At 42.2% G+C, this 26,069-nt stretch overlaps 3 protein-coding genes across 3 annotated transcripts; 1 reads left to right on the plus strand and 2 right to left on the minus strand.

Annotated features, from left to right (window-relative positions):
* Positions 1 to 326: 326 nt before the first annotated feature.
* Positions 327 to 7,464, plus strand: LOC137030120 (cadherin-1-like). The gene is made up of 13 exons (XM_067400246.1): positions 327 to 415; positions 1,769 to 1,871; positions 3,068 to 3,315; positions 3,896 to 4,036; positions 4,132 to 4,287; positions 4,655 to 4,799; positions 4,908 to 5,080; positions 5,165 to 5,293; positions 5,383 to 5,568; positions 5,653 to 5,897; positions 6,277 to 6,419; positions 6,493 to 6,717; positions 6,834 to 7,464. Exons 1-13 carry the CDS (start codon positions 365 to 367, stop codon positions 7,001 to 7,003), a joined length of 2,115 nt encoding a protein of 704 aa, XP_067256347.1. The 5' UTR covers positions 327 to 364; the 3' UTR covers positions 7,004 to 7,464.
* Positions 7,465 to 16,537: 9,073 nt separating this feature from the next.
* LOC137030800 (fap1 adhesin-like) lies at positions 16,538 to 21,469 on the minus strand. Its single transcript, XM_067401233.1, has 4 exons — positions 21,372 to 21,469; positions 21,247 to 21,296; positions 18,042 to 21,159; positions 16,538 to 17,993 (listed from the first exon to the last, which is right to left on the minus strand). The coding sequence occupies exons 1-4, from the start codon at positions 21,398 to 21,400 to the stop codon at positions 16,538 to 16,540; spliced, it is 4,653 nt and encodes a 1,550-aa protein (XP_067257334.1). The 5' UTR covers positions 21,401 to 21,469.
* A 2,881-nt stretch (positions 21,470 to 24,350) lies between these two features.
* On the minus strand, positions 24,351 to 25,605 carry LOC137031099 (macrophage mannose receptor 1-like). Its single transcript, XM_067401737.1, has 4 exons — positions 25,493 to 25,605; positions 25,237 to 25,398; positions 25,098 to 25,130; positions 24,351 to 24,989 (listed from the first exon to the last, which is right to left on the minus strand). Exons 1-4 carry the CDS (start codon positions 25,542 to 25,544, stop codon positions 24,751 to 24,753), a joined length of 486 nt encoding a protein of 161 aa, XP_067257838.1. The 5' UTR covers positions 25,545 to 25,605; the 3' UTR covers positions 24,351 to 24,750.
* Between the last annotated feature and the right edge of the window lie 464 nt (positions 25,606 to 26,069).

Consider the following 26,069-nt stretch of genomic DNA (forward strand, 5'->3'; position numbering starts at 1 on the left):
TGAATGCTGGTAATTATACTTCAGTATACCATAGTAACCTCTTAAGTAAAAACCACTTTAATTAATATTTGTGTCATCCTCAAAACTTTTGGCCACAACTGTTCCTTATATTCACTGACAAATGCAGGTAGTTTAAATTTTGTGTTTAATATATATATTTTTTTTAACTTGACGCCATTCACACTCAAAACAGGAAACATACCAACCAGCAAACAATGTGTGAAATAAACCCCACCTCCTACAAAGATAACACATATCACATGTGCGAGGATTTGCACAACTCAAGCAGTTAAATAGCTTCTGCAATCTTAAAAACCAACAAAGAAGTAAGACTTGAAGGACCTTTTGATACATTTAGCTTCAAATGGAGACAATGAAGATTGTGCGATTGGGGGTCATTATTTTCCTCTGTAAGGTAGGATTTTATCCAAAAACTTTGGATTTCTTTAATAGTGTGTGTGTGCGTGTGTATATATATAACCCTAACCCTATATATATATATATATATATATATATATATATATATATATATATATATATATATATATATAAGCTGATTTTATTTTGACATTATAAATGCACATTTATTAATGTTTAATGAAGTTGAGGTCTAGTATTAAAAAGTTAAAAACATCTTAACATCCACAACTTAAAAGCAATATCAAAGATTTAAGAGAGCAAAAAAAAAAGGGAAAAAAAGAGCTGTCTGTGTTGTTGCTGCCACTGTGTTATTTTTATATTATAATTCACTTTTATGTTGCAGGGGTTGATTTTATCAAAACTAACAGGCTTCCGCCTTTTTTCCTTTTGTTATATGAAGTCAAGTGTTTTAAGACTTTTGTTAACTCTCACACTTAACCAGCATGTGATTGTGGTGCTTCATTTGCAAATGTTTTACAAAATACATATAATCTCTGCACAAATGTACAACTTCATATTTTACACATGAAACATCTAATCAATTTAAATTACACTGAAAAGTTTTCCTAGACATGATCTGTCAACAAAAGTTTATTATCAGAACAAAATGCTCTGAACAAACATATAATCCTCTGATGTGATCCGGGATGCCTTTAAAATAAACCACTTATTTCCGACGGTGGGATCCTTCTGAAGTTTGTACACTAAATGAGCTGTTTAAACAGGACGTGTCAAAGTGAACATTATTTTACACCAGTCGCTTCCATTTACTCTTGGCAAGCCATTTTATTGTAATCCTGTATTCCCGTAATCTAAAAGCTCAATCTTAAGAGCAAAATCTTAACCATGGACATCACACCAAACCTGTTTAACATATTTTCCCTATGATTTTATGATCATGTGAACTCAAGAAATTCATCTACTTGTGTCTAGAGTTTTGAAAAGTGATTTCAAGGTTCTGTTATTACAGTTGTTTATTATTTATTTATTTATTACAACCACTAGGACACATTTCTCATTACTTATGTCACTTTAATTCTTCACACTGTTCTTCTTACAAATGTTCAGATTAGTAGAGCTGTACATTTCACATCCAAAATCCAAACAAAAACCTCCAAACACTGTGTAAACGTGCGAGTTTTGCTCGTGTTTGTGTCTGAATAAGAAAAGAAATGTAATTTGAAAGATGTCGTCATTGAACACATTTAGTGCCAAAGCAATGATAAATGATCCACAGTTTAGCTCACATAGACTGCTGTTGTGCTGGAACTGATTAAATAATCAAAATGCCTTAAATTTCAAGTGTATGTTACATATATGTTGCAAAATGTAATATTTTTCAAATTAGTTCCTTTTGTGTGAGTCTTCATGTACTCCTGGCTTTGAGACGGAGTTGCTGGTGTTTAAAGTGCACAGAGATTACCTTCACAGAGGAGCAATACTAGGAAGAGGTAAGCTGTGTTCACAAATCACTTTAAATAAAATACTGACGCAACTTAACATTAAAGTACTGCATAATTACAATGAATTTACAGCATAACTCAGTAGTAATTATAGTGTACCAATACAGTAAGTACATGTAAGTATAGGGGAACAATATGTAAAGTCTTGGGAATAAAACAGTAACAACCAGGAAAATAACACATTATTGCAATCTTTTTTAATACATACATTTTAATATACTGTTTGTTTCATGTAGTAGGCCATAAATTAAAGTGGTGCTTGTTATACAAAACAAGAGCGTAACAAGCTCCACTTTAATTTACGGCCCATAATGTCATACTTACTCTGTAACTACATGAAACAGTATATTTCCCCATACTTGCCATGAAACAACTTAATCAGTGCACTTTCTTGCTAAATTTAAATATTTTTAGTATTTGGCTAAATAATCTCTCTACACAATGCAATCTTTTTAACTGTGGACTATAAAAGTTATAAATTGTATACACTCTACTAAATTTGTTTCGTTGTAGCTCACAATGCGTGTTGATCAGTGATGTTAATATCAATGTTTTGTCAGTAGCTGATGCTATCAGATCATGAGTGTGCGTCACGCTCAAGCCAAACTTAACAGATCTTTGAATTGTTCACATTGAAATGACTTTAAAAGCATCTTGTTGAAGACTCACATCTTTATGAGTAAATGAGGAAAATCTGACATCACTTGTCGCATTAGTTCTGCTGCTGTGAGGCGTTACATGAAGCAGGATCTGATGTTGAGCTTGAGGATATAGAGAACAAGATGGATTTCTCCCTTTATTTCTTGCTCTCGCCGGACTGTCTTGGTGGAGTTCACACATGAGGAACTATGGCAAAAAATTGATTTTTGGTTGGAAATTCCCATCCAAGGAATGGGCACTTCTACTCTGGGTTCAGGCCAAATTGGGAGTTCGGAGCCCTCCCCTCGGACAGCACACCAAATACGCATATTATATTTTATATACGATTATATGTAAATGCAAGCTAGTGAAGTTGAAGTACTGGTACTTTTGCAAACACTGTTTCAAACCATCGTCACACCTGGAGGGTGTTTCCATACCATCAGCTGCTGTCACAGCGTCTTGTTCCTCTCTCAGGGAACCAGGTTTACATAAATGACTACATAAATGATTTATTGTGCCAATTGAATCTCTTTTTCTCACAGTAATTTTTAATACATGCGATGGAAGATCAAGAACGCTCTTTCAGTCCTCTGACGAGTGGTTTGATGTGGACACTGATGGGACTGTAAAACTGAAGAGAGAAGTGGATCTTCATGAAGGACACAAGGTGTTTTCTGTGCACGCTTGGGACTCCAGTGGCAAGAAGCACACGGTGTCTGTCAGAGTCGAGCGTGTCCGCCATCATGAGGACCATCACATGGACACGGTCATGAACATCTCCTCTCCACAGGTACAAACAAGTTCCTTCAAGAAACTGCTGTCAGTACAGTACAAGCCTGACCTCTGTTGGGCATTTCAGTTTTTATGTGTGCTACTTTACTATGAACATATTCAGTGATCAGTTTCTGTACTTTTAGGACTAATTATTGGAGGCGTGTGATAAAATCATGAAATGTCCAATCCCTACTGCTGATGAATGTAATTTGTCTCAGCCCTCTCTGATCATTCTCAAACACAAAATGAGTCTGATGATGTTTAATTTATGCAGAACTGAAGCCTAAAATAAGATTGCAAAAGCTTTTACGCTTTTTTTTTTTTTTTAATATTCTGCTGCATTTATTACATGTAATGGAGTAATGTACAGCCAGCCAGGAAGCGAAGAGGTCCTGAATCACCCTAAATTGGATTATTGAATAGGGACTGAAACATTTTATCCTCCCTATATATTAATACTGTTGCAGACTGACATATACTGATATAGCCATTGGCTAGTAAACATTTTTAGATGAAAAAATTATCCAAATATTTGATGGCTTGTGTGTTTTAAATTGTATCAATTGTTGCTCATTGTCTTTTACTGACATTTTCAGATGGATTCTCACTCTGATGATCTGGTTCTGATGTTTCCAAAGTCTTCGAAGGGTCTGAAGAGAGCAAAGAGAGATTGGGTTGTTCCTCCATTCAATGTAATTGAGAATATGAGAGGTCCTTTCCCAATAAAGCTGGTCCAGGCGAGTGAAAGTCATGAAGGGAATGTTCAAAATTAGATGAATGAGAAAGAGGTTTATCTGTTATTGACTTTGTTCTGATTTATTTCTGTATTTAGATAAAGTCAGACATGTCTAAAGAAGCTCAGATTCAATACAGGATCACAGGTGAAGGAGCAGATCTGGACCCTAAAGGGCTTTTCATTATAGAAAGATTATCAGGAAATCTGTTTGTGACTCGAGCACTCGACAGAGAAACAAAAGCTTCATACAGAGTAAGATGATTTTTAGTCTAACTTTTAAAATCAATAGTTAGTTCTTAGTGTATTTCAGTGTTGGATTGTCTGCTCATTCTTATTTTTTGGAAATCTGTCATCAGTTAATCAGATAAAAAGGACCTGTGAAATGTATTGACAGGTTTCTTTTCATGTGTTTGCAGAGATCTTACTTTTTTGTTTTTAATAATATTTGAATACATTCTAAAAATTAAGTCAGTTTTCTCTGACTAAATTTACATATTGATGTTTCAGAGCTAACAGACATGAACTAAAAGAAACAACCCTAATTTTGATTTGATTGTATTTTCAAACCACCTCAGATATTTGTCTCTTAACATGCCTGTATTTCTTCTCCTGTCTTTAGCTTGAAGCTCATGCTACTGGAGTTGATGCGAATGTAGGAGAAAAGCCAATGGAAATTATTGTACATGTGCTGGACCAAAATGATAATAGGCCTGTTTTTACTCAAAATTCATTCAATGGAAATGTTCCTGAAGCTGCTGAAATAGGTAGGTGTATGGTGCAGTTTCTCAGTGAAATTGTTTTTAGCAGTTTTTCCCTCAAATGCCTCTTCAGCTCGTACCTCCTAATCAGTCTTTATTCTTCTCTCACTGAAGGTCATGAGTTTATGACAGTCACAGCCACTGATGCAGATGATCCAGAGACTGACAATGCAGAAATCAGATACTCAATTATCAAACAAGAACCAGAATCACCAAATCCAAACATGTTTCAAATCAACTCTGTTACTGGAGGCATTCTTGTGAATTCTTTAGGTTTGGACAGAGAGGTGAGAAATCTGATGAATGAATCTCACAGTGATGAAGAATGATTTAATGTAAACAAACTCACCTGAAAACATTTTCCCTTTCAGAAATGGTCTAAATACACTTTGACCGTTGTCGTTACTGATATGGAAGGAAAAGGTTATCAAACCACTGGCACAGCTGTTATTACTGTGACTGACAGCAATGATAACGCACCTCAGTTTGACCAACCCTCGGTAATGTATATTGATATATTCAGAATGTTATAATATAAGTGTTATAACCTTATAAACACTTACATGCACCATACATCTCTTTGTTTTAGCACACTGTATCTGTCCCAGAGAATAAAGTAGGAGCTGAAGTGGCCAAACTTACAGTTACTGATGGAGATGAAGAGGGATCTCCTGCCTGGTCAACCAAATATCGCATTATTAGTGGAGACAAGGGTGGGTTTTTCAGTGTCAGTACTGGACCCAGCCAGCTAGAGGGCGTCATCACCACTGTAAAGGTACTGTGTGTTGCTCATGTGTTTGCACAGGCGATTGGTTGTGATGATTTAACTTTAGTAAAAGACACTTTCTTTTCCATTCAGCCTCTGGACTTTGAGAAGAACAAGCAATACATTCTGTCTGTGATTGTTGAGAACGAGGAGCCGTTTGTCGGTTCTTTGGCCACTTCCACTGCCACAGTCACGGTGAATGTAGAAGATGTGAATGATCCTCCAGAGTTTAATCCAAAGGAGAAGATTATTTACAAACCTGAAGATTCACCGGTTGATAGTGAAGTGGTTTCTTATACAGCCACTGATCCAGATATTGGAAAACCACAGAAGATAATGTAAGAAATGTTGCAAATTATTTTTCACTCCCAGACAATCAAACCACCAACATTTCATTATTCCGTTTGGAAAATTCTGAATGATTTCTTTAGAAGTTTAGACCTTGTAGCTAACAAAAATCATGAATTCCTTTGTTTTGTTTTTTTGTTCATACAGCCTCACTTGCACTAGAAACCACTGAGAACTATCTTAGCTACTGTTTAGCAGATACCTTTCAAGGCCTTTATCCCTTCCTATATCAAACCTCTTCTACCCACAAATTAAATTACAGCATGCCTGTGTATCTTTTGAATTATTTTCAATTTCCAGGCAAAACTTAATTATGTTGTTCTTGCTGAACATTTCTATTTTTAACCTGTATGTTTTGGTTCCTCACAGGTATAAAATTGGCAATGATCCTGACGGCTGGCTGAGTGTAAATCAAAACACTGGATCAATTAAAGTCAGGAAACCTATGGATAGAGAATCTTCCAGAGTCAAAGATGGCAAATACAGAGCTATAATTTTGGCCATGGATGACGGTAATTTGTGTTTCTTTTAAGAGAAGAAATCTTGCTAGCATAGCCTTTTTCTAATGTCTGTGCTTGTGTTCAGATAATCCTCCAGCAACTGGTACTGGAACCCTGATAATTGAATTGTCGGATGTAAATGACAACGCTCCTGTCATTAATGAAAGAAATATAAAGATTTGTAATCGTGGTTCAAACCCAGTGCTTCTCTCTATAACGGACAAAGATGTACCGCCTAATGCTGGTCCCTTTACTGTTGAGACTCAAGGAGAAACCAGTAGAAATTGGTCAGCCATGATGAGTGACACATGTGAGCAATTACTAATGTTTTAAGGAGAAATTAATCTCATTTTTTCATATGTTACACATTTAAATATCTGGCTGGCTTGGTATTCATGTCTAACTATTATAATGTGCCCATTTTAGCAACCGGTGTCTTTCTGAAACTGAAGTCTGCATTGAAGGAGGGTAAATACAATGTTGTCCTGAGAGTTTTTGATCGGGAGAGTCTGTTTCAGGATAACACCATTCAAGCAACTGTGTGTGACTGTGAAAAAGGCTCTTGCCTGGAAAGACATTCATTCTGTCTGCGATGATTAATCTTTCAACCCTTTCCCCACTTCTGCTGTAAAGAAGTGAACAAGGTTTAACCAAAAAGAGAAGTTTATTTTCTAATTGAATTAGAGGATATAAATGACAGGGCTCCCTGATTATGTTTATTAATAATAATAATAATTCATGACATTTATATAGCTCTTTTAAGTGCCCTCGAAGCACTTTACATTTATTATATGTTTTCATTTTAACATTGCTGTAATCATTGTTATCTAAAGGATAATGTACAGCCAAATGGTTTATAAATTGTTTTTGTACTGCTTTCACAAGTAATTGGTTTTCAAAATTAAAAAAAAAAAAAAAAGTTTAATGTCACAACAGAACTTCAAAAGATGTACTGAATATTTTCAAAATATTTTTTATTGATTTATCACAAGCTTTAAAATCACAATGTTACTTCTTCACTCTTTTAATAACTTTAATCTGTATTTAGCTTTCTTATAATTGCCTTTCATAATGTTATGAACATTAAACTTTCTCATTTGCATCTGTTGTTGTTCACTTGAATACGTGTGTGTGTGTGTGTGTGTGTGTGTGTGTGTGTGTGTGTGTGTGTGTGTGTGTGTGTGTGTGTGTGTGTGTGTGTGTGTGTGTGTGTGTGTGTGTGTGTGTGTGTGTGTGTGGTGTGTGTGGGTGTGTGTGTGTGTGTGTGTGTTTGTGTGAGTGTGTGTGTGTGTGTGTGTGTGTGTGTGTGTGTGTGTGTGTGTGTGTGTGTGTGTGTGTGTGTGTGTGTGTGTGTGTGTGTGTGTGTGTGTGTGTGTGATGTTATATAAATTATATATAATTTTGAACTTTACTAAATGTGCAGTACAGTAAATCATGTTATAGTTTTTCACAATTGCTAAGAGACATTTCTTAAAAACTTCATCTCAACTTTAAACAGCACCACATTCACAAAAAAACTCTGAATCTTCTGATAAAATCAAACATTTGCTTCAAAACCCTTTAATGTGTGCTCAGAATTAAACAAGTCTTTCAGATCATAGACACACTGACTAGAGCATTCTGTACACACTACATCAAAAAATGTTTTTAAAATAACTTTTGAATAAAAAAAAGTATAGTAATCAAAAAGTAAAGTGTGAATATAATGCGTACGGTAAGTATTACAATACAGATTTCTGCTAAATAAAAATACAGTTGTAACGAAGGCGGGACTCAGAGTGAGATCCATATGCAAAGCTTTATTAAATGTTGAGCGTAGTCAAACAGGCAGGGTCAATCAGGAGAAAACAGGAACAGCGAGGGACAGGCAGAATCGTGGTCAGATAACAGGCAGTAGTCAAAAGGCAGGCAGCGATCAATCACAGAACAATAGAACCAGACGGGGATCAGTAACGGGAACCGGAACAGACAGAGAGACAGGAGAAACGCTTGGAAGTGTAACACAAGTGAAAACAAGACCTAGCAGTGAGGTGGTGTGTGTATGAGTCCTTTATAGTCCGTGTAATGAGCTGCAGCTGGGTGTGGTGATAAGTGATTAGTGTGAAGTGTGTGCAGGTGAGTGGCAGAGAGGATGATGGGAGATGTAGTCCGGGAACTGACAGGAACAAACGGTGATCATGACATAACGCCCCCCTCCCGGAAGGCGCGTCCTCGCGGCGTAAAAGGAACAGCTAGGGAGGGAGGGTGGGTGCATTGGAGACCTGCATGCAGACAGAAACGGGGTCCCCAATGTAGGTCCAGGAGCCTCGGGCGGCCATGGCGGGTCAGGTGGCTCGGGCGGCCACGGCGGGTCAGGTGGCTTGAGCAGCCACAGCAGGTCAGGTGGTTCAGGCAGCCGCGGCAGGTCAGGAGCCTCGGGCAGCCACGGCGAGACAGAGTCCGTGAATGACCACGGTGGGTCAGAATCCATTAATGGCCATAGTGGGCTACAGTCCATGGGTGGCCATAACAGTACAAAGGCCGATGACGGCAGTGACCAGGCAAGGTCCCCACCCACAAGCTCCCCACCCTCAGGTATCCTGCCCCCCCCCCAAAAAGTTCTTGGGGATTTCAGCGGGGTCCGTAGCGGGCTCGTGGGCAAGGAGTTTGGGTGGCGTCGGCAGCAGGGCAGACGTATCAGGGTGAGCGGCCAGCTCGGTAACGGCCTCCGTGGCCATATCAAGGAGAGCAGACAGCTCCGAGACGGCAGCGGGCTCGGGCTGCTCCGGGATGGCAGCGGGCTCGGGCTGCTCCGGGACGGCAGCGGGCTCGGGCTGCTCCGGGACGGCAGCGGGCTCGGGCTGCTCCGGGACGGCAGCGGGCTCGGGCTGCTCCGGGACGGCAATAGAGCTTGAGTTCCTCAAAGCACGTAGGACAGCCAAGACATAAAAGGTGAGCACAGCCCTCTGGGCCAAGACAGGACAGACCAGGAGAGCAGGCTGTGCTGGAGCGGACTCACTGGCTGGAGCGGACTCAATGGCTGAAACAACCCCTGCATCCTTGAGCACCGCAGGGGCGGCCATCTTGCCCGTGGGCACTGGCAAAGCAGCCATTTCGTCCATCGCGTCCAGGGTGCTTAAGTCCACTGCAATAGGCGAACGAGAGTCCATAGCAACCGGCGAGCTTGAGAGCGTTGAAACCGGCGAGCTTGAGAGCGCTGAAACCGGCGAGCTTGAGAGCGCTGAAACCGGCGAGCTTGAGAGCGCTGAAACCGGCGAGCTTGAGAGCGTTGAAACCGGCGAGCTTGAGAGCGTAGCAACCGGCTGGCTTGAGTGCGAAGCGGCCGGCGGGCTTGAGTGCGAAGCGGCCGGCGGGCTTGAGTGCGAAGCGGCCGGCGGGCTTGAGTGCGAAGCGGCCGGCGGGCTTGAGTGCGAAGCGGCCGGCGGGCTTGAGTGCGAAGCGGTCACCGGGTTTGAGAGCGAAGCGGCCACCGGGCTTGAGAGCGAAGCGGCCGACGGAGACTTGGGGATGCCAGCTGCTCGGACTGAAATCAACGGTGGATCGGTCACACTGGAACGCAACACTCTCCGCTCCCGGACTGATCTAGAGACCTGACGTGACTCTGGGCGATCAGCGGCGACGTGACTTTGCTCTGGGCGATCAGCGAAGGCGTGACGTTGCTCTGGGCGATCAGCGAAGGCGTGACGTTGCTCTGGGCGATCAGCGGAGACTTGACTTAGTGTTGTTGTGGTAGCCGCCATTACATGAAGAGACGAGGTTTCACGTTCCTCCGCGACACCCACAGTAAAACGTGAACCAACGGTAAGCAGGGCAAAGTCCAAGAATTCCATAAACGTCCCTCGGGGACCATTAGCGATTAAATACCCCTTAAGAGGTTCGTTTAGTCCATGGGCAAAAAGTCAATCAGGGCACAGTCCGGTAAATCGGAAAAATGAGAAATGTCCAAGAATATCTGAATATGTGCCTCCAGGGTGCAGTTACCTTGACGAAGGCCTACAAGGCGCATTGCAGGATCCATGCTGGGACTAGGACGCCCAACAAAGCTGCTGGATCTTGATGTGGCTAGGTCTTCTGTAACGAAGGCGGGACTCAGAGTGAGATCCATATGCAAAGCTTTATTAAATGTTGAGCGTAGTCAAACAGGCAGGGTCAATCAGGAGCAAACAGGAACAGCGAGGGACAGGCAGAATCGTGGTCAGATAACAGGCAGTAGTCAAAAGGCAGGCAGCGATCAATCACAGAACAATAGAACCAGACGGGGATCAGTAACGGGAACCGGAACAGACAGAGAGACAGGAGAAACGCTTGGAAGTGTAACACAAGTGAAAACAAGACCTAGCAGTGAGGTGGTGTGTGTATGAGTCCTTTATAGTCCGTGTAATGAGCTGCAGCTGGGTGTGGTGATAAGTGATTAGTGTGAAGTGTGTGCAGGTGAGTGGCAGAGAGGATGATGGGAGATGTAGTCCGGGAACTGACAGGAACAAACGGTGATCATGACAACAGTAATCAAACTGCAAAAGCCCAAAGAACAAAGAAAGCTGTAAATGAAAAGCACATTACAATACACTCAGATATGTTGCATGCTGAATCATCTACTCTTGTATCCAGACATTGAGCATGTTGAACACCGACAAGCTTACAGAAATGACCTGTTGTCCGGGTTTACGTGCAAAACAAGAACCCGACAATTCAAGCAAACAACGCAAAGATCACGAGTGTTCTCAAGTGTCAAAAGTTGAGGACACTGAGGCACGCACTTTCTAAAGCTGTTGCTGCTTACATGATTTCTTCTACTCAAAAAGCCTCCTGAAGACAGAAAGGTTTGCTTTGGCAAGCTGCTTCAAACTCCCAAAATTAACTTTGTTTTGGCCTGATTCTGTTCAAAATGACGTTACACCAGTTTGTTTTTTGATTTCTCTTGATATTGGGGAACACCTGGGTGAACTTTCAGCTGAAAATGCAATTAGCTGTTTAGAATGATTATTACTTCATTTTCTGCTAAGATTTTCTATATTTCAAAATAATTACTGTAGAAATGCATGAAAGCTACCATCATTCTGTTTTATTAATGTTGAAACCAATGTGTTAGCATTTGAAAAATGTGCTGCACATATATAGTGTTTTTCATGTGATGGAGTGTGAATGACAAAAGAAGATGTGGTCCTTGAATGCATTTTGTGTGAAAGCAATGAAACATTATTCACAGTTTGGTCTGCATAGACTTCTGTTTTGCTGACTGTGTGAAGATTTTGGACAAAGTGTCTTCATCTAAACAATCTTTACACTATTCTTTAAAAGAAGTGCCATAGTTTTTTAATGAGCACAAAGAGTCAGGACCTCAGTTTAATGTGTCATCCAAGGGATAGTGCTTTTTACAGCACAGTGTCTCTATCACTATATCACTGTAAACACCCCTGCTGGCCTCACTAACACTTATGGTGTGCGTGAGAAATTATTTGCAATTTGTGATAAATCAGCAGGATCAAGAGATAAGCATGAGGTTTTGAAAGGGTGACTAACAGTGTTACACGTGTGATCAGTTTTTTTTTTTTTTTTTGTCTTGTACTAAGAGAAAATACACACTTTACTTATAAAAACAGTACCAATGCAAATAATAATAAAAGTATAAATGGTAGTAGAAGATGATAAGGCTAAAAACGGAGCACCGGAGTAGCTCTCAGCTGAATTTCCAAAGTGTTTGGAATGATTGTTATTTAACAGTAATTTTATTGTAAATATTCTATTGCTTAGACCTACACATTCTATACATTTCAAAATACTGCAGAAATGCACAAAATGTTCTATCATTCTGTTCTGAATGTGTTTTTTCAGTTTGAAAAGTAGTGTGTTAACATTTGACAAATGTGCTGCAAATACATTGTGTTGTTCAGATGGTGGAGTATGAATGACAAAAGACTTCATGGATTTTGGAAGACGTGGCCATTAAATGAAATGAAAAATGATTCACTCTTTAGTCCTCACAGACATCTGTTTCGCTGACTGCGTGAAGAGTTTAGACAGTGGATTCAGTTTAGACCAGTGCATGTTAGTGGCTGGGGAAAAAAAGGTGAGAATAACAGTTTGGTTAAGATTCATACCATGATGGTAAAGCAGACTGTACAAAGATTGCATACATATTTACTAACTATTTATGTGTAGGTAGTAAACTGCTGCTGTTTCGACCAGAATGTTTTACCAGAACTGGAAGTAATGCAACCTTCTGTACTGACAAACTTATGACTGAACTCAACCTCTGGGGACGAACAGTTAGTATCCTCCTTACCACAATTGCAGAGCAAAGGGTGCAGAGTGAGTGTGACCACTGAGAGATGGTAACTGCAACCAAACCAAAGATGGAGCAACATGAGTATATTCTAATACCTGTTTCCAGATTAGAAGATTTGTGGAGCCAGCACTTCAAATATGACTTCCTGAAGATTGCCAGAAAGAAAAAATGGAAATGTCAAAATCAGTCTTAGGTTCTTTCAATCAACCACACTGAGAGATTGGCACTACTGCATTGGATTACCATTAAAGAAAAAAAGATGTGGAAATGCCAAATAACCACAGCCTTGCTGAGCAGTGTGTGTTAAACCTTTTAAAAAATGCTCAAGAATCCATCGTTTCATCATGATTATGTTGATTTTTTGAATGATGTAATCACCAAGGGCTGTGAAGTGAAAGTTACAAACCTCAGTCGTAATGATGGAAAGGTATGGTACCTTCCACACGATGGAGTGTACCATCCCACCAAGCATAAACTTTGCTGCATTTGAATGTGGGGCTTCATTCCAGGGAACTTCCCTCAATGAGCAACTTCTTCAAGGACCAGACCTGACCAGTACTCTAATTGGAGTTGGAAATCATGAGATTTCACCAGGAGCCTGTGACAATTATGGCAGATGTGGAAGCGATGTTCCACCAGGTAAAAGTTCCCTCTGAAGATGCTGACTTGTTTAGATTCTTGTGATGATCTGATGGTGATCTTAGCCAAGCTTTAGAGGAGTAAAGTACATCTGTTTGGTGCCACATCATCACCAAGATGTGCTAACTATGCCCTGACACAATGTGCCGATGACAATGATCACCAATTTGATGCGGTCGTAGTAAGTACCATAATACACAACTTTTATGTTGATGACTGCCTGAAATCTGTCAGATCTGTTGATCAAGCCATTTCTCTATACCATGATCTAACTGCCATATAGTATGTCAAGCAGGGGGATTCAAATTAACAAAATGGATTATCAACAGTACTGCCACGTTGGTACAATTTCCAGAAAGAAAGGGCAAAAGAAGCTGTGCATATGGAGCAGATGTTAAAAAGGGAGTTGCAGTTGCCACTAAAGGAATCAGTGTTTTGGGCTGATAGCAGTGCTTAAGTACCTTGCCAATGAGAAAGATTCCGGACGTTTGTGGCCAATAGGATAGCAGCAATACTGCCAACTTCCAGAGTGTCCCAATGGTGACAATTCAGCTCTCAGTCAAATACTGCAGAATGCGTCTCAAGAGGCCAAAGCATTGATGCCTTTATGCAGAACAAAGCCTGGGTTTGGACAGTGACTTCATCACCAAACCAGCTTAACAATGGCCAGAGAATACTTGTAACTTAAAGGAGCTTAATGCAGCAGACCCTGATATTGGGAAAGGAAGTGTCATTGTTAATCTGATAACAGTAATGGAGAATGAGAAAAGCGACACAATTTCTTCTTGGAAATCCTTAAAAAGAGCTGTAGCTTTGCTACTCAGAGTAAAAGCTCCAAACCATTTCAAAAGAAAAAGAAAACTTAGTCTTACACAGAGAGAACCTCAAACAGAACAAAGAGAAACATCATGCACTCTGGGGAAAGAATCTCACAGTTGATGAGCTTCAGCAAGCCAAGTTAGCAATCATCAAGTACTGCCAGCAAAGGAAATTTCATAAAGAAACCTTTGCACTGCAAAGGCAAGAATCTGTTAATGGAGGAAGTCACATAATCAAGCTATGTCCAGTACTTCAAGACAAAATTCTCTGTGTTGGTGGAAGAATTGGTCATGTATACATGCCAATAGAAGCCAAACATCCAGCCATCTTACCAAAGGATCACAGAATATCAGATCTGATTCTGCAAGAAATCAACAAAGAAACAGGTCATAATGGATGCAACTATATTCTATCTAAATTGCACCAAAAGTGCTGGATTCCCAATGCCAATTCTTTGATAAAAAGAATCTTGTCTAGACGTACAACTTGCCATAGGCAACATGGTGTTACAGGTCAACAGATTACGGCAGACTTACCCAGAAATAGAGTTCTTCCAGATGAACCACCAGATGTGTAGCTGACTGCTTTGGTCCATTTGAGATCAAGTGTAAAAGGACTAAAGTTAAACGCTATGGTATCATCTTTACTTGTCTGGCCTGCAGAGCTGTTCACACAGAGGTAGCATCATCCTTAGATACAGACACCTTTATCAATGCACTCTGACGCTTCATAGCAAGGAGGAGTCAGGTTATAGAAAGGACAATGGATCTAATTTTACTGGGGCTGATCAAGAAAAATTCAAGAATGGAAAAAAATTCAAAATAGAAAGCATCTTGCTTCAACACAGCATAACATAGATGTTCAATCCTCCAGCTGGATCTCACCACAGAGGAGTATGGGAGTGTATAATCTGTTCCATTAAGAAAGTTCTCAATGCCAGGTTCAAAACCTAGATGAGAAGGGTCTTCACACATTTTTCTGTGAAGTGTAAGCTATCTTGATCAATCGACCCATAACCCTCTAATGATCCAAATGATCTAGAAGCTCTCACACCTAATCACTTGCTGCTGATGATGGTAAACTCTGCTTTGCCTCACGGACTCTTCCAAAAGGAAGACCTCGATGCACGAAAGAGACGGAAGCAGGTGCAATACATTGCCAACCTCTTTTGGAAGAGATGGATTCAAAAATATTTACCAGAGCTTCAAAGACATTAAAAATGGATGAAGGTAAAATTAGCACCTAGAAATGCATGGGTAATGGGAAGAATTACCAAAACAGTACAAGATGAACATGGACTTGTACGCAGAGTTCAAGTTAAGACAAAGGTCTGTCTCTTGTTGGATGCTGATTGAGACAATTGTATGGACTGTAACTGGTAAAATATATTATGTAACACATTTCTTATATTTTATAATTATTTACATTTTAAATCTTTCATATTTTCAAGTTAGTTAACAAAAGCACACCTGCATGTACTAAAGTTTCTACTAAAGAGACTATCACTGTGCTATAGCGTTCACAGCCGTTACTTTTTAAATAAAGTTATTATAGTCTTATGTTGTTCAGCCCATCGTCAACCTAACCACAGGCTCTACTCTTCAGCACAATTACCCTAAAAACTCACACATACCAGAAAACCAATTCCAAAATGATGTAACTTTTAACAGATCTCCCCCCATATCAATATTGAGCAAAACACATGAAATAGCACTTCATTTTAACATTTACTCTTGAACAATCAGAAGCAAAGCATGCTGGGAACTAGAAGTCCATTGTAACCACTGATTGTAACTCATTCCATGAGTGTATATATGCATGTACAAGTTTCACATTTATATGGGAACATGTGCAATACATTTACACAATAAAAGGATAAAGCTATGTAATGCGATTGGTCTTCATTTAAATATTTTTGTAGCCACTCATGGCCAATGCATATATTAAAAAAAAAAGCACTAATTTCCCCATATTTGGTAATGTATAATGTAATATTGCATTATATTCCCATATAAAATTGTTCTGTAAGGGAAGAATGTGGAACAGACAAGTGAACCATTATATCAATGTGTAGCCTACTCAGTGTATTAGTTTAAAAAGTTATTTCCCTCCAATAAGACTCACGCTGTTGCTTTTACTAATATTTGTAAATGCCAGTGGCCATTTACAACACTAAAGCAAGTCAAATGCCTATACAAAACATTTTAGACCATTTACATCTGCATTTAGAATCATCCATTTTTTGAGATCAACCAAAAAAAAAAAAAAAAAAAGTCATGTTAATGCAGCAAAAATACTTCCCAGTAAACACCAAAACACAAACCTATTTTACAAGATATTTATTTCTCAAAAACACCAAATTAAGAAACAGCAGCAAAGCAAGCAACTAAGACTTCACTTGTTGCAACAACCTCAGTATGCCTTGAGATGAACGCTTGTTGAGAGTAGTCTGAGAGAGAGGAGGTGCTGGATCTTGAAAGCCAGGCTTGAAAGACTGCACAGACTCATAGCTTGAAGAGAGAGGTACATTATTAGGTTGCTCTAAAGATTGGGAACCAAGACTGGAATGAGACCCATAACTTGACTGCTCTGACACAGAAAAGACCTGGAATCCAGGCTGCAGGGACACAGATTGGTAGTGGATTTGTGCTGGCTGCTGGCTACTGGATTGGGACAAAGACTGGTAGCTGGCCTGTCCTGGTTGGTGAACAGACCAGTAATGAGCTTGTGCTGAGGGCAGACCACTGGGCTGGACAACAGTCTGGAAAAGGGCCTGTCCCGGTTGTGGGCCACTGGGTCTGGACAGAGATGGGGAAAGGGCCTGTCCTAGTTGTGGGCCACTGGGTCTGGACACAGACTGGTAAGAGGCTTGTGCTGACTGCAGGCCACTAGGCTGGACCACAGATAGGTAACTGGCTTGTGCTGATGGCAGAGCACTGGACTGGTCCGCAGACTGGGAGCTGGATTGGGCTTGGTGTTGAATGCTGGACTGGTCCACAGACTGGTGGCTGGCTTGTGCTGACTGCAAGCCACTGGGCTGGACAACAGATGGGTAAAGGGCCTGTCCTGGTTGTAGGCCACTGGGCCTGGACACCGATGGGTAAAGGGCCTGTCCTAGTTGTGGGCCACTGGGTCTGGACACAGATGGGTAAAGGGCCTGTCCTAGTTGTGGGCCACTGGGCCTGGACACAGACTGGTAAGAAGCTTCTGCTGACGGCAAGCCACTGGGCTGGACAACAGACTGGAAGAGGGCCTGTCCTGGTTGTAGGCCACTAGGCTGGACCACAGATGGGTAGCTGGCCTGTCCTTGTTTGCCACTGGGCCTGGACACCGATGGGTAAAGGGCCTGTCCTAGTTGTGGGCCACTGGGTCTGGACAGAGATGGGTAAAGGGCCGGTCCTAGTTGTGGGCCACTAGGCTGGACCACAGATAGGTAGCTGGCCTGTCCTTGTTTGCCACTGGGTCTGGACACAGATGGGTAAAGGGCCTGTCCTGGTTGTGGGCCACTAGGCTGGACCACAGATGGGTAGCTGGCTTGTGCTGACTGCAAGCCACTGGGCTGGACAACAGACTGCAAAGAGGCTTGTGCTGATTGCAGAGCACTGGACTGGTCCACAGACTGTGAGCTGGATTGGGCTTGGTGTTGGCTGCTGGACTGGTCCACAGACTGGTGGCTGGCTTGTGTTGACTGCAGGTCACTGGGCTGAACAGACTGGAAAAATGCCTGTCCTGGTTGTGGGCCACTAGGCTGGACCACAGATGGGTAGCTGGCCTGTCCTTGTTTGCCACTGGGCCTGGACACAGATGGGTAAAGGGCCTGTCCTAGTTGTGGGCCACTGGGCCTGGACACAGATGGGTAAAGGGCCTGTCCTAGTTGTGGGCCACTGGGCCTGGACACAGATGGGTAAAGGGCCTGTCCTAGTTGTGGGCCACTGGGCCTGGACACAGACTGGTAAGAAGCTTCTGCTGACGGCAAGCCACTGGGCTGGACAACAGACTGGAAGAGGGCCTGTCCTGGTTGTAGGCCACTAGGCTGGACCACAGATGGGTAGCTGGCCTGTCCTTGTTTGCCACTGGGCCTGGACACCGATGGGTAAAGGGCCTGTCCTAGTTGTGGGCCACTGGGTCTGGACAGAGATGGGTAAAGGGCCGGTCCTAGTTGTGGGCCACTAGGCTGGACCACAGATAGGTAGCTGGCCTGTCCTTTTTTGCCACTGGGTCTGGACACAGATGGGTAAAGGGCCTGAACTGACTGCAGGCCACTAGGCTGGACCACAGATAGGTAGCTGGCTTGTGCTGATGGCAGAGCACTGGACTGGTCCGCAGACTGGTGGCTGGCTTGTACTGACTGCAAGCCACTGGGCTGGACAACAGATGGGTAAAGGGCCTGTCCTGGTTGTGGGCCACTGGGCCTGGACACAGACTGGAAGAGGGCCTGTCCTGGTTGTAGGCCACTAGGCTGGACCACAGATGGGTAGACGGCCTGTCCTTGTTTGCCACTGGGCCTGAACACCGATGGGTAAAGGGCCTGTCCTAGTTGTGGGCCACTGGGTCTGGACACAGATGGGTAAAGGGCCTGTCCTAGTTGTGGGCCACTGGGTCTGGACACAGACTGGTAAGAGGCTTGTGCTGACTGCAGGCCACTAGGCTGGACCACAGATGGGTAGCTGGCCTGTCCTTGTTTGCCACTGGGTCTGGATACAGATGGGTAAAGAGCCTGTACTGACTGCAGGCCACTAGGCTGGACCACAGATGGGTAGCTGGCCTGTCCTTGTTTGCCACTGGGTCTGGATACAGATGGGTAAAGGGCCTGTCCTAGTTGTGGGCCACTGGGCCTGGACACAGATGGGTAAAGGGCCTGTACTGACTGCAGGCCACTAGGCTGGACCACAGATGGGTAGCTGGCCTGTCCTTGTTTGCCACTGGGTCTGGATACAGATGGGTAAAGGGCCTGTCCTAGTTGTGGGCCACTGGGCCTGGACACAGATGGGTAAAGGGCCTGTACTGACTGCAGGCCACTAGGCTGGACCACAGATGGGTAGCTGGCCTGTCCTTGTTTGCCACTGGGTCTGGATACAGATGGGTAAAGGGCCTGTCCTGGTTGTGGGCCACTAGGCTGGACCACAGATAGGTAGCTGGCTTGTGCTGACTGCAAGCCACTGGGCTGGACAACAGACTGGAAGAGGGCCTGTCCTAGTTGTGGGCCACTGGGTCTGGACACAGACTGGTAAGAGGCTTGTGCTGATTGCAGAGCACTGGACTGGTCCACAGACTGTGAGCTGGATTGGGCTTGGCTGCTGGACTGGTCCACAGACTGGTAAGAGGCTTGTGTTGACTGCAGGTCACTGGGCTGAACAGACTGGAAAAGTGCCTGTCCTGGTTTGCCACTGGGCCTGGACACAGATGGGTAAAGGGCCTGTCCTAGTTGTGGGCCACTGGGCCTGGACACAGACTGGTAAGAGGCTTCTGCTGACGGCAAGCCACTGGGCTGGACAACGGATTGTAAAAGGGCCTGTCCTGGTTGTAGGCCACTAGGCTGGACCACAGATGGGTACCTGGCTTGTCCTCGTTTGCCACTGGGTCTGGACACAGACTGGTAAGAGGCTTGTGCTGACTGCAGGCGACTGGGCCTGGACACAGATGGGTAAAGGGCCGGTCCTGGTTGTGGGCCACTGGGCCTGGACACAGACTGGTAAGAGGCTTGTGCTAAGTGCAGAACACTGGACTGGTCCACAGACTCTGAGCTGGATTGGGCTTGGTGTTGGCTGCTGGACTGGTCCACAGACTGGGAAGAGGCTTGTGCTGACTGCAGGCCACTAGGTTGGACCACAGATTGGTAGCTGGCTTGTGCTGATGGCAGAGCACTGGACTGGTCCGCAGCCTGTGAGCTGGATTGGGCTTGGTGTTGGATGCTGGACTGGTCCACAGACTGGTGGCTGGCTTGTGCTGACTGCAGGTCACTGGGCTGGACAACAGATGGGTAGCTGCCTTGTGGGGTCTGCAAACCACTGGGCTGGGACACAGATGGGTAGAGGGCCTGTCCTGGTTGTTGGACACCTGGCTGTGACAAAGACTGTGAGCTGGATTGGGCTTGGTGTTGGATGCTGGACTGGTCCACAGACTGGTGGCTGGCTTGCGCTGATGGCAGATCACTGGACTGGTCCACAGATTGGGAGACCACCTGTTCCAAGTTCTGGCTGCTGGCTTGAGATGATTGTTGGAGGCTGAGCAGGGCCACAGGTTGGTATCTTGCCTGCGCTAGTTGCACATCATTAGGCTGAACTGTGGAATCATTGCTTGACTGCTCTACTTGCTGCCCACTGAGCAATGGCACAAGTCCAGAACCAAAGCGGCCTTGTCCTAACTGATAGCTGGGTTGTGAAGACTCACTTTGCTGCAAAGGCTTAAAAAAAGTGGAACTTGAAGTCTGCACTGGCCTGGTACCAGAATATAACCTGGAACCAGCTTGAAGTCTACTTTTATGAGGCTTGACAATGGGCTGCACTGAAGACTGGTAGCGGACGTTCACCAATTGGCCACTGGACTGGGAGCTGGTCTCCACTAGTTGCTGGCTACTAGATGCCACAGATTCACTACTAGACTGCCCTAAAGTTTGAAAGTTGATCTGCGCTGGCTTGGGTAGAGACTCAATGCTCATACTTTCTGATTCTGTGGTAACTGCAATGGGTACAAGACTGCCATTACCAGCTGAAGACATTAGAGATCCTTGAATGTGACTTCTAGCATCAGAGTCAGAACCAGGCTTATACGAATTAGTAATTGGTCCAAAACCAGAAGAGCCATTTTGAGGATTATAGCTTACACTGCTATACACACCCTTAACTTGTGCAGCACTGTAAGTGATATTCTTAGATCTTTGAAGACTAACAGGATCCGATACATGCTCACGGCCATACCAGCTAGAGGAACTCTGTGGTTTCACATCCTGCATGGGGAGACCAGCCTCATTGTATACAGGATAACCTCCAATCTTGACAAAGCCAGCAACTAAGAAAAAAAAAAAAAAAGACACATGTTAACAAACCAGACATGTTAACAAACAGGAATTATAGAATTTGCCTGAGTAAACCTTACCACTTCCAATATCACCATGGACACAGAGACTGAGAAGTGCCAGAGAAAAACTGAAATAAAAAAAGACTTGTTAGACACTTCTTGCTTTAAAGAACAAGTAAAAAAACAAACATTGAACATCATACCTTAAGAGTCGGATAGCGGTACCCTCCATGTCCAGCCTAGAATCAGCAACTTACCACCTCAGCAATACCACTACAAAATCATAAAAACATACTTGCACCCCAGCACACACTAATGATGGTAAAATTGACTTTTTATAGTGTCAGGAACTGCCATTTACCAATTGTTTCCTGACCATCAGTTGTCATGGGAACATGTAATACTCAATTATTAGGTTCAGGTGTCACCAGTGTCTGATCACGACAACTGCCATTTCATTCCTTTTTTTAGTACTATGATTTCTGAACAGAAAGACAGCACACATACTGCTTTTTGGGATTAATTAAAATACATTAATTTTGATTCTATTTGAAGTCAGAATACATTTTAGGGAGCAGTATTATGCTGACTGTTCATAAGATTTATAGCAGTAATCTGGGCCACATTCAGCCCTGACAAAACGTTTTTTTAAACAGAAACGGTGGTGCGTTGAACACCCTGTTCTGATGACGCAAGACATGCAATTATGCCAGCTGAGAAGGCCTGTCTTTGTGTTCTTTTTGAAGAATTTTCACAGCCTGATGAAATCGGTATAAATACGTGTTTACTAATGCAAAATATGCTCAATATTACAGTCACTGCCCTTGCCATCCTGAATAAAAGAGAACATCCCAAGCGAGTGAAGGGATTTGTGGAAACTGTGGTTCCTAATTATTGTCATCCAACATTTGCCTGTTATGGTTTCAGCTATGTTAATGCATATTAAATAAGTTAGTTAGTTTTAACTGAAGGTTCAAGATAACTCTGTAAACTACACATGTGGGGAAAATTTCAGTTAAAGGTTTGCACAGAGTCAGTGTCCAGAGTCAAGGGACCTTAAACCCAATGTTATAAAGAGAGCTACTAACATAAAGTGTTGTAAAATTCAATTATGTACATAGTAGCCTATTGCTATTTTGCAGAGATAACCCTTATGGAAAGAAAATATATTTCCCTATCTATGAATGATCAATATATTGCATGATTTAACAGCAGGACATAAAGGTACATAAAGAAATCCAGATGTCATTGTAATGGATGAGGCTGGTACTCATTCATCCAGCCACTGGAGGGAGCCCTCTCCTGAATACTAACTTGAACTTTTGCTCGTTGGTTACTTCCTGTTTCACTCCTGTATAAATAGACATGTGCTGAGCTCCAATTCGCCTACTTATACTAACCCTAAAAGTATGTACGCTTTCTGTGAACAAAAAGTACTTACTTTTGAGTGTGTAGTAAAAGAGTAGACAAGCTTTGGGACACACTAACACGTCATACAATCGCGTCTTTTCTCTCTGCTGCATCCAGTCACCGTAAATTGCCCTGTCAGTCATCTTACATCCTCCACATTTCATTTAGTTAATTTCCTACCGTATCAGAGAGAAATACAGCACGTTGATCTGCAGTCGCGGGTCTTTCATGTGGAGAACTCCCCTCATATTAATGCATAATGATGCATTTAAAAGTTAATGGCCATTCGGATCTTTATAAAAGTCCACATTGGTATTTGCAGATGAAAAATAACACGGGTAACATTAAATATATATTTTCTATCAGGTTAAACTGATTATCAGTCACTCAAATCTCTCAGCATCGATCGTGTATATCCGCCATGTTTTGTAGTTTTTAACACTTTTTAATCTCACATACTATTTAGGATGGATAGTATGGACATTGGAACGCAGGGGTGCATTTCCACTGATAATTTGCGAAGTATTGCCAGTTATTCACTGCCTTACCAACCGTGTCTCATTGCCTGTTTCATTGCCTTTTTGTTACTGACCATTGTGCTTGCTTTATTGGATTTTTGCCTTTTGGAAATTGTTTTTGCCATGGTTGCCTGTTTGGACTGATTACTTGTCACTGTTTATTCTGCCTACATTATTGACTACGTCTCTGCCTGTTGTATTGGATTTGGTTGCTGATATTTATTAAACTTCCAGCATTTGGATTCCATCTTGCCTTCATGTCGAGTCCCTCACAGTTATAGTATAGAATACAGCTTCAACAGAAGACAAAAGACCCTCTGTCTACCTTCCTTCAATGCTGAGACCAATACGTTAAACATAAAATCTTTCAGTTACTTTTAATTATCAGCTGTCTTAATTTGTTCTTTATCTCAGTTGTCCTCTGTAATGTGTATTTCTCCTGCATTCATGATTACAGTAAATTTTGTTACTATTCCTTTGTCGTGCGCGTTCTCTCCAGCCACCTGCGTTTTACACTACTGTCACTCACAATGTATTTGTCTATTTGATACATCTTTTTAATTCATTATTCATTATTAATTCATTTGTATTTATTTTTTACATTTGCTGAGAGGGGACCTATAATGCAACTCTCACAAGATGTAATATAAGTCTCTGGTTCCCCCAGAATGTGTCTGTGAAGTTTCAGCTCAAAATACCCCACAGATTATTTTGTGTCCCTTTAAATGCAAATGAGCTGCTGCTCCCGCCCCCTTTCCAGAAGAGGGCGGAGCTTTAACAGCTCAACAACAACAAAGCTGGAGAATCTCACGCAGCCAAAATGAGGAAAGTGTTCAGCCTTACATTGTTCAAACCGGAGTCGACACTGATGGAGAGACTCAGGAAGAAGTTACAACTTTTAGACGTTTCTGAATGCTTAGTGGATAAATTGATGTAGTTGCTGTGGAGTTGATTCAACTCATCCACTAGCATGTGCCGTCATGTTCATCTTTTGTGTTGAATTGACCCTCGTTTGTGAAGCAGTCCGGCGTAAAATGACGGCATGTCAACAACACTCTACTACAACAACTCTTCCTCTTCTCTAAAGCAGCCCAACATGGCCCCGCCCCCTTTGTTATATAACAATATTATATAGTTTTTTTTTACAAGTTTGATCTTCATTTACCTTTCTTATAAAACAATTGCCTTTCACAATTAATAAAAGAACACATTATACACACACTTTATATTTAATGATATTTAATGATTTGTAGATTACATTTAATAGATACACTTTCATGAAAACATTTGCATTTAATTGTAAAATGTCATTATACATGTTTGGGGCTGTGTTCTCGTCGCATTTACAGTTTTGACCAGCCGACGAGTGGTGTTTCATTTTTTCATTTTGGCAAATCATTTTGCGAACTAATGGGTTCAATTGTTTCTCGGTTGGATTAGAATGTCTTGTTACATTTTTGTGATGAACACTGTAATGTTCAAAATATTTCTAAATATGTAAAATTGCTTTTTAAAAGATGTTTAACAATAGATGCTTTCCAGATGAAGTGCTCTTGAAGATGTGCTATCTGGGTCAGTGCAACATTATCAGCTCCAAAATGACTTTCAGGCAGTTGGAGTACTGTGTGTATGTGTGTGTGTGTGTGTGTGTGTGTTAGGCATGCTCATTCTGTTCGATGTTGGCGACAAGTCCCTTTGTGTCAATAGTGGCAGGAGGCCGTGTCAGGTCAGAGTTGATATAGAGTCTGTTGTCAAACGTACACTCTCCAAACACAGGCCTGGGGCTTCTCTTTAGAAACAGAAATGTGGCAAGCCCTGCCACTGCAATTATGACCAAGACGACCCCAACTGCGATGCCCGCAGAGCCATGAGGAGCATCTTCTACCACAGCGACTGCAAAATGAAACAGCATTAAATATTTAATTCATGTTATGAATTAAGGTGTAAACTTTGACAGCGCTAATTATAATTAATTTGAATTAATGAAATGTAGATGCATACGTGGTAATGATGGTTTCTCTGTTGGTGGTATAACTGAAATATAAAGACATTTTTATACATGTTAACGAAAGGTAGCCTATTCTATTAAACTGAATGGAGAAAATAAACAAATAAAGTTGCATTTGCTTGGATAACAAACCTTTTGCAGTCTTGCAAATATAAGGTCTGTAAGCATTGCAGTTTGTAGTACTCCACATTCCAGTGCTCGACTGGACCTCCACACAATAACCAGCTTCATTTGGCATCCGGGGTTTCCAGTTTGTGTAATCTACCACCGTATTATCAATCCACATCCATTCACCTGTGACACACACACACACATACACAGATGGTCAGATGGTGCTTCTGAGATCATTTTGAGTATTTTGTTTGTCTGGATTAAGTACGTTTCTAACCCGTATGACTGCGGTGCATGCCAATCCAGAACGATTTGATTCCATCCTGCATGATCTCCAAATTCTGAAGGATAAACTTGGATTCTACTGAGTCCTCGATACTCAATAATGATGCCCCTGAAATTAGAGACTGTTTTTACTTCTGCAATTATATTTTTTCTGTGATTGACTAGTGATTAAAGGGGTCATGAGAAATCAGATTTTCCTTGATCTTTTGATATATAAGAGGTCTTTGTTCCATTAAAACATCCTGCAAGTTTCATAGCTTAAAGGGTTAGTTCACCCAAAAAATGGACATCGACGAATATTTTTACATCATTGCACCATAAGCCCCGCCCACCGTTCAGTCACTTAGTTGCTGACATTTGCCTACACTGGATGCGAGCATTGCGCCAAAGCAAATAGAAGCCATTAAAATCACTGATGCTGTCTATACTTATTCAGCAACTTCTTCAAGGACCAGACCTGACCAGTACTCTAATTGGAGTTGGAAATCATGAGATTTCACCAGGAGCCTGTGACAATTATGGCAGATGTGGAATCGATGTTCCACCAGGTAAAAGTTCCCTCTGAAGAT

Source organism: Chanodichthys erythropterus, chromosome 11, assembly GCF_024489055.1.
Source record: "Chanodichthys erythropterus isolate Z2021 chromosome 11, ASM2448905v1, whole genome shotgun sequence".
NCBI lineage: Eukaryota > Metazoa > Chordata > Actinopteri > Cypriniformes > Xenocyprididae > Chanodichthys > Chanodichthys erythropterus.

Bases quoted from the DNA above. Each gene is read 5' to 3' on its own strand.
- LOC137030120 (XM_067400246.1), top strand. From the start codon at position 365: ATGGAGACAATGAAGATTGTGCGATTGGGGGTCATTATTTTCCTCTGT. The intron at 4,037-4,131 runs GCGAGTGAAAGT...TTCTGTATTTAG, and splicing joins TCCCAATAAAGCTGGTCCAG to ATAAAGTCAGACATGTCTAA. The intron at 6,420-6,492 runs GTAATTTGTGTT...GCTTGTGTTCAG, and splicing joins AATTTTGGCCATGGATGACG to ATAATCCTCCAGCAACTGGT.
- LOC137030800 (XM_067401233.1), bottom strand. From the start codon at position 21,400: ATGGAGGGTACCGCTATCCGACTCTTAAG. The intron at 21,297-21,371 runs GTATGATGTTCA...TTTTTATTTCAG, and splicing joins ACCGCTATCCGACTCTTAAG to TTTTTCTCTGGCACTTCTCA. The intron at 17,994-18,041 runs GCCCAGTGGCCC...ATCTGTGTCCAG, and splicing joins CTTTACCCATCTGTGTCCAG to GCCCAGTGGCCCACAACTAG.
- LOC137031099 (XM_067401737.1), bottom strand. From the start codon at position 25,544: ATGCAGGATGGAATCAAATCGTTCTGGATTGGCATGCACCGCAGTCAT. The intron at 25,399-25,492 runs GTTAGAAACGTA...TGTGTGTCACAG, and splicing joins CATGCACCGCAGTCATACGG to GTGAATGGATGTGGATTGAT. The intron at 24,990-25,097 runs GTATGCATCTAC...TTCATTTTGCAG, and splicing joins AGAGAAACCATCATTACCAC to TCGCTGTGGTAGAAGATGCT.